General features: G+C 41.2%; 1 protein-coding gene across 1 annotated transcript in view; it reads right to left on the bottom strand.

Annotated features, from left to right (window-relative positions):
- Positions 1 to 7,902: 7,902 nt before the first annotated feature.
- Positions 7,903 to 8,573, bottom strand: part of VWC2 (von Willebrand factor C domain containing 2) — a 134,096-nt gene continuing 133,425 nt past the window's right edge. The window contains exon 7 of the mRNA XM_010831051.1: positions 7,903 to 8,054. Coding sequence (XP_010829353.1) covers positions 7,903 to 8,054 — 152 coding nt within the window. The remainder of the gene's footprint in view (positions 8,055 to 8,573) is intronic.

The raw sequence follows: 8,573 nt of genomic DNA, 5'->3' as shown, positions 1-8,573 counted from the left end.
ATTAAATCCTGCCTGGGTAAATTGCATAATTCTTGGCTTACAATTTGTGTTTCTTGATTGCCTAAATGGGTTATTTCAGACTATGAAATAAACTAGTCTGTTAGTTTACTAACTATTTATATTACTATATATGTATGTATATATGTAATATGTATATATGTATACATATGTAATATGTATATATATGTAATATGTATATAACTATACATATTACTGCATATTTTCACTCTTTAATTATAGGAAAATATATGCTTATGAAGAAAAAAAAAACCCTCAAATTATACAGAAAAATAGTTGTGTTCTTTTGATAAGGTAAGTAAAATGGGAAAACAAATATGCTAAGAAAGTATATTGAAGAACAGTTTGCCTGAAATTATTTCCAAGATTTTTTAAAGTAAGAAATTAATTATTAAATGTTATGTAAAATTGAGAAATGTTTATATTTTCTGAAAATTGAATTAAAACTTAGGTGTAACTATTAAAAAAATTTTTTTATTCATCAGACTTTGTCAATAATGTGCTCAAAAATCCTGATTATTTTTGATTCTGTGTCTAAATCATGTGGCAGCCACAGGCTTTGTGTACTTATCTGAACCTAACAGGTAGGAATTAAATAAAATGTATTCCTTACACCAAAAAATGCCCATGTGCCAAGCAGTTAGACCACATTTTCATTTACGTTTTCTGAATGTTAGTGAAACTTCGGTTGAGTATTCTCAGCTGGCATGACTGTCATGTGTCACTTAATGTTCAATGAGATTTATTACTTTTAAAATTAGGCATGTGGACTTAATTGCCACATTTCTATGTTAGGTTAGAACAGCAGGTTCTTTACAAATTCAGATTGAAGTTTGACACTTGCCGGCAGATTCTTTACATACTGAGACAATGGGAAAGCCCTAAATATAGACAACCATAAATTTTTAACACTTTTCCAATAGGCTGTGGAAATCTGTATGTAGATCAGGAAGCAACAGTAAGAACTGGACATGGAACAACAGACTGGTTCCAAATAGGGAAAGGATGTATATTGTCACCCTGCTTATTTAACTTATATGCAGAGTACATCATGAGAAACGCTGGGCTGGAAGAAGCACAAGCTGGAATCAAGATTGCCGGGAGAAATATCAATAACCTCAGATATGCAGATGACACCACCCTTATGGCAGAAAGTGAAGAGGAACTAAAAAGCCTCTTGATGAAAGTGAAAGAGGAGAGTGAAAAAGTTGGCTTAAAGCTCAACATTCAAAAAATGAAGATCATGGCATCTGGTCCCATAACTTCATGGAAAATGGGGAAACAGTGACAGACTTTATTTTTCTGGGCTCCAAAATCCCTGCAGATGGTGATTGCAGCCATGAAATTAAAAGGCGCTTGCTCCTTGGAAGGAAAGTTATGACCAACCTAGACAGCATATTAAGAAGCAGAGACATTACTTTGCCAACAAAGGTCCATCTAGTCAAAAGTATGGTTTTCCCACTAGTCATGTATGGATGTGAGAGTTGGACTATAAAGAAAGCTTAGGGCCAAAGAATTAATGCTTTTGAACAGTTGTGTTGGAGAAGACTTGAGAGTCCCTTGGCCTGCAAGGAGATCCAACCAGTACATCCTGAAGGAAATCAATCCTGAATATTTATTGGAAGGACTGATGTTGAAGCTGAAACTCCAATACTTTGGCCACCTGATGTGAAGAACTGACTCATTTGAAAAAACCCTGATACTGGGAAAGATTGAAGGTGGGAGGAGAAGGGGACGACAGAGGATAAGATAGTTGGATGGCATCACTGACTCAATGGACATGAGTTTGAGTAAACTCCAGGAGTTGGCAGTGGACGGGGAGGCCTGGCTGCTGCAGTCCATGGGGTTTCAAAGAGTCACACATGACTGAGCAACTGAACTGAACTGAACTGAATGGAAACTTTTCTGTACTGATAACTCAGTTCATTGATTCATTGATTCATTAGATACTATCGAGTGGTTTAATCATGTAAAAAGTTCAAATGTGCAGGAGCACTCACAACTGTGTAAGAAGGTCTAAAATAAGAGATTTACATTCCAAAAATAGGAAATAAATACCAAAACTGTAGACTTGCTTTATCATCAGTGAGTACCAGTGTCTCCTCAGTATAAGAAATAGTTATGTTCAGCATCAGAAAGTTTACACCAAAATATTCCCTGGAGGAGGGAAAGACTACCTTCTCCAGTATTCTTGCCTGGAGAATCTCATGGGCAGAACCTGGCGTGTTACAGTTCATGGGGTTAGAAAGAGTTGGACACAACTGAGCGACTTTCACTTCACTAAACTTCCCTGACTTACATCAGAAATGGCCAATGACTGTCTTATGGCTGCTGAACCTAAACTCTGCAACAGTAGGGATTGGCTAATAGCCTGAATCAAAGAGCTCTTAAAGAACAGAGTAAAAATAAAATGAACCATAAGGCAAAGTATGATATGATTTTGAAATCATGCTTAAATACACTATTCACAATAGCCAAGACACAGAAGCAAACTAAATGTTCATTGACAGAGGAATGGATAAAGAAGATGTGGTATATATACAATAGAATATTACTCAGCCTTAGAAAACAAAATAATGCCACTTCCAGCAATATGGATACAGCTAGAGATGATTGTACTAAATGAAGAGAAAGATGAATATATGATATCACTTATATGTGGAATCCAAAATATTACACAGAAGAACTTATCAATGAAACAGAAATAGATTCACAGACATAGAGAACAGACTTGCGGCTGCCGAGAGGGGGCGGGGTGAGGGAGGGATGGATAGGGAGTGTGAGGTCAGCAGATGCAAACTATTATATAGAGAATGGATAGACAACAAAGTCCTGCTGTACAGCACAGGGAACGGTATTCAGTATCCTGTGATAAACCACAACGGAATACAAAAAAGAATGTGCTTATATGTACAATTAAATCACTTGGCTGTACAGCAGGATTAACATAACATTGTAAATCAACAATAATTTAATTTTAGAAAGTAAAGCATGCTAAAATAAGATACCAAGTGAATAGTATGGTGGGGCATAGAATGACCATAGAATCTGGACTAAGGAAGGCTCCTCACAAGTAACGACCCTTAAGGTTCCTCCTGAAAAGTGGCTCCACTCTCCCAGCACCGAAAAGGCAGGGGTGGGAGGTTGAGACATCCTCAGAGCACTGTCTGAGGCCCCCAGGGCCTAAGTGCTATGAGCCAGTGGCTGGGTCGGAGTGTGGACCTGGACCTATTTGTGAAGATGCTAGTCTGCCATGCTGAGGAGGCTGGCAGTTCTGTGTGCAGTTGGGAGAATTCAGTCAAAATGGAAATCTATGTTTAGGAAAATAAAGTAGACTGGGAGGTTGATTTGCAGTGAGGAGCATGGAACAGTGAGGAGTGGCAGTTGCAATGTGAAAAGACGAACCATAAAAATGCATTTTTTTCTAGAATATGTGTATTGCTCGCTGTAAACCAGATTATTCAGGGAAAATGACTGCATCAGCCATTAGAGTGCTAGTGAGTGGGCATCTAGTGAGAGCATTATGTTCCAAATTACACTGGCCAGAGAAACCATGTGCTGTAATCAGTGGTGCCACTAACGGGGCAAGTGGGGGAAGAATCTGCTGCAACGCAGGAGACACAAGAGACTCAGGTTCAATTCCTGGATCAGGAAGATCTCCTGGAGAAGGATATGGCGACCCACTCCAGTATGCTTGCCTGGAGAATTCGGTGGACAGAGCAGCCTGGTGGGCTGTAGTTTGTGGGGCTGCAAAGAGTCGGATACGACTGAAGCGACTCAGCACAGCACAGCACTAAAGGGATGCTGGAACTGCCCCGTGTGTCAGTGGGGAGACATCTGAAAACAAAAAGCCGATGATCTCTTGCCTATTAAAGCAAATAGAGTTAGTTGTTACTATTTAACTAATTTGGCTTGTGTCTATGCTTTTGTTTTCACTGTTTCACTAATCTATATTTAAAATAATTGATGTAGTTTTCAATAATGCTTGTTAGAAACTGTATTTGCATGTTTCAACTAATGGACACATTACAAAGTCCATTTCAATGCTTAAAAGCAAAACAAAATAATCAAAAACATCTGAATTCTCTGAAAAATTTTGGACTTCTTTTTTAACACTATAGATACACAACACAACATTGGGGGAGTGAAGAGAAGAGTTTATTAAACATTCATGACGGGAAAAATTTTTAAATGTTGAGAATTTGTCCTTTAATATGTTTTCCTGCACACCAGAGATGAAGGCATGGAAGGTATGAAAAGATTAAAAAGGAAATAATCAAATGCAAATGAGTTTCAAAGCATATAACTCCTTGAAGGCAAGCACATGCTCACCTCTCCATCTGAACTGCAGGCTTGGCATATCACCAAGGGTACAGCTAATGTCTGTTGTGTGCAATAGTGAAATAAGAGCTTTGGTAACTCCCCAGGGCTTCTGTGTAGTGTCCAAGTACTGATGGATCCATCCAACGAAGAAAGAGCCTATAACCGAAAGAATGACTCTAACTTGGAAATCTAAAAGGTCAGGTTAGAAAGTTCCAGAATCACTCTACTGTTACACAAGTACCTTCATGTTTTCAGATATGTAGTTTGAATAATTTGAAATGAATTAATGTAATACATTGGTAAGCATGAGTTCCTTTTTTTTTCACTTGAATCAGTCATTCAACAATATTTATTAGGTATTCCTGGAGCAGACCTATTTGTATTTAAAAATTGTAGTTCTTCCCCCACTTCTGTGGGCTTCCCAGGTGGCGTGGTGGTAAGAACCCACCTGCCAGTGCAGGAGACATAAGAGACACGGGTTCCATTCCCGGGTCAGGAAGATCCCCTGGAGGAGTGTGCAGCAACCCACTCCAGTATTCTTGCCTGGAGAATACCACAGACAGAGGAGCCTGGCAGGCTACCATCCCTGGGGTCACAAAGAGTCAGATATGAATGAAGCGACTTGGCACGCACCACTTCTGCTCTTGAATTTTGAGGCTCCTTCCTCAGTGCTATGTCAAAACCATCATATTTTGGAATCAGTAACTTTAATCTGTCCCCTATTTATAATGCAGGTTTCGAGGTCATTACATTTATTGAATAGAGCAGTTTCATCGTTAGAAATCTCAGGAAAGTGTTCTATGGAGAAGACAAGTGGAAACCAAATCTCCCCCCAACGTACGTTATGGATGTGAAAGTCTAAATTAACACCATGGAATAAAGAACCCGAGCATCACGTGTTTCTCTTGAGCAAGAGTACACGTAGTAACATTCTGTATTGAGTCTGTGCTGTGTCATTAATCCATGACCTGCCCTGTGTTTGGTGCTACATCATCCTTATGTGGAAAGAGGAGGGGGGTTAGCTTACTGAGATAACCGCCCCAGGACTCCGACTCTGAGAAACACTCCTGGGACCAGGGTGGGCCACACGACTTCAGACAGTGTCCCAGGATGACATCAGGTGCACTGTCTCTGCGCAACACGGCAGCAGGTTACCTGAAGTTCTCACTGAGCTCACTGCCCCCGGGGAGAGATGACTTCACCAAGGGAAGCCGGCGGACTCTGGGCCGCCTAGGTGAGGTCTCTAGTGGCAACACGTCCCCCGGGGAGTGGAGGGGCTTCCTGTGTGCTGAGACAACCCTACTTCCCCAGGGGGCTGGGCTGTTTGTTGGCAGAATCATACCTTTGTATAACCTTGGCCCATAAAATGTTTCCCTGGGATGATGGAGAGATGGCTGATGTCTAGTAGCCTTTAACGCCAAAAATTAAATTTTGGAAAGCTGATCATACCTGAGATTGTCTGGGTAGCACTTCCCCTGAGGATTTTCATGAAAAGCAGTGTGCAGAACCCATCAGGCCCAAGATAAAAATGAAATATAAGCATTTGTAAATTTCCAGAGGATTCAGTTAGCAGTGGCTTTGCAGGTTACTAAGGTTCACATGGGTCAATTTTTTAGTGATGACAAAAGTATCAAATTTCCTTGTATTATTCATACTTTACTTTAATGACTGAATGATTTCTTTGTATGGAATGAAGCCTCTCCAACTGCCTCTACTGACATCTAGCACAGCTCCCACCACAGCACACAGTCGTTTCGTATTCATGCTACACCAGAGGCAAAAGTCCATTAAGGTAGGAAACCATGATTTATTCCTTTTTTGTGGTCACAATTAATTTGTACTTAATGGATGCTTAACTTAAATTTTGGAATAAATGTATGGGACAAAAAGCTTTAAAGATGTCAAAGAGTGACCATAATTCTCCCTTTTCTCCATAAACCAATTAATCTCTGGCTACCTTTTTCATCAGTGTGCCAAGTGTTGATGTGATTGGTAAGGGCAGAAGTATTCTCTAACACACACTGATCAGACCCGCGGGGACTGGCAGTGGCTTCTTTTATCCAAATGAAGAGAAATGGCTTCTTTTATCCACATGAAGAGAAATGGAGTCAATTTGGAAGGACACGTAACTCCAGGAACACTGCACGTGACCTTCAGTGCTATTTTAACATATTCAGCAGAACTGCTTTCTCACTTGGCTCTTGCGGAGTGATGAACACAGGGCTCTCACTGAGGACTGGACTATGCCAGTCGTGGAGGAGAAAGGATCAGCCCCACGAGTGCATGGACTAGCTGGTTTGTCTGTACTGCGTGTAGATTGAAGGCATAGACTTGTTCGGGGGTTCAGTTTCCCTTACCGCTCCTCTGAGAAACAAAGGTCCCCTGTTTACTTTCTTCAGCATGAGGCACCAATAATGCAGATTGTCCAGCATATCCTGTTCCTCCATGTATGACATTATGTAAAGTCACGCTTAGAAGAAGTGAACTATGTGAAATGACATATTTGTGCGCATCTACCCATGGCCCACGGTGTGGGGGCTTTGAATGAAGAGAAAAATGGTGTATTGGTTACCTTTGTAGCTGCATCTCCCAAATGACTGAGCATGGAGATAATAAAAGCAGAAAGGTACAAGAAGGAAGTATTAATATTTGTGTAAACTAGACCGGATCCTTTCCCTGGTGGCTCAGAGGTAAAGCCTCTGCCTGTAATGTGGGAGACCTGGGTTTGATCCCTGGGCCAGGAAGATCCCCTGGAGAAGGAAATGGCCACCCACTCCAGTACTCTTGTCTGGAAAATTCTGTGGCTACAATTCATGGGTCACAAAGAGTCAGACAAAACTGAGCGACTTCACTTTCACTTTCATGTAAGGATCAACACTACATACATCTCTGTAATGAAACAGAATTTGGACAGGATCCCACCTGAAACTGTCACAACATTGTTAATCAGCTACACTCCAGTGTAAAATAAAAAGTTAAAACGAATTTGGGACAGGATCTCAGGAAAAATCCATTCTCTTATCTCATGATCCATTCATGGGTGCAATATTTTCAAGATTCGAAGGAAAATCAGCGACTGCAAATAACCTCCTGTGATGGAATCAGGACTGAAAAAGAAACGCAGGTACACAGCTCTTGACAGTTGACAACACAGCATTTTTAATCTGTATCTATAGAAAACATGTATAGAAGCTCTCTAATAGAGGGATTATAGAAATACATTTCATATATAATAGTGGACTTCAGTGTACTTACTGTGAAAATAGCACATTTATTTAGAGACGGAATTTTTTTTTTTTTTTTTGCCCAAAGTTCTTGTGGATGTTTTGAAATACGTCCAGTTCTTTCTCTTGCAGTCTTTGTGATAGAAAGCATAAGGACCAACAGTTTTCACGATTCCTCATCGAAAGTCTTATGTATTTGGCCGGTGCCTCCCAGAGTCGCCCAGAAGGTCCCAGGACAGGGCTCCAGCAGACTGCACTTGGCCGGTGCCTCCCAGAGTCGCCCAGAAGTCCCGGCCGGGGCAGGGCTCCCGCAGACGCCGAGGCGCGGGCGGCGGCCCTACATCTGCCTGCACTCGTGTCTGGTGCACATGGCCTGGCGCTCGATGCGCCACGTCCCCTCCTCGTAGGTGCAGTGACAGATGGTGCACTCGTCCGTCTTCACCTCTCTCCCGGCAGGGATGACAGCGGTCTCCGCAAAGCAGTTTGGGCCTGAAAAGAAAAAACAGGCTGTACTGATGTATGACACGTGTGCATAAGTGTACCACAGATTTAACCGGGGACTTTGCTCTCCCCTACAGGTTTTATGCACTCTCTTTCAAGATGGACAGTGAAAAAGTTACCGTTTCAGCCTAGGACTGCTCCCACTTTTTTCCTGAAATGCAAGCCATGTTGTTGAAAAGTTTTATGAGTGACAATCCTGGGATTTTCATCGACAGGCTATTCCGTTCTGGGGCCAAATCTGCAATCGCTTGATTGAATTAATTCCAAGTCATCACAGAAAAACTTGATTAATTGGGACTTTCAGAGAACAAGGCTTATTAGGAGAGACAGCAGAAACAAGCATATTGCTCAAACTGAGCTAAACTCAGTGTTACCACCACATCTCTTAGAGCAGGTTTCAAAAGTCAGTGGATTGCAGGATATAAAATCAACACACAGAAATCCCTTGCATTCCTATACACTAATAATGAGAAAACAGAAAGAGAAATTAAGGAAACAATTCCATTC

Source organism: Bison bison, unplaced genomic scaffold (assembly GCF_000754665.1).
Source record: "Bison bison bison isolate TAMUID 2011002044 unplaced genomic scaffold, Bison_UMD1.0 scf7180017864522, whole genome shotgun sequence".
Lineage (NCBI taxonomy): Eukaryota > Metazoa > Chordata > Mammalia > Artiodactyla > Bovidae > Bison > Bison bison.
This window is presented reverse-complemented; position numbering and strand designations above follow the sequence as displayed.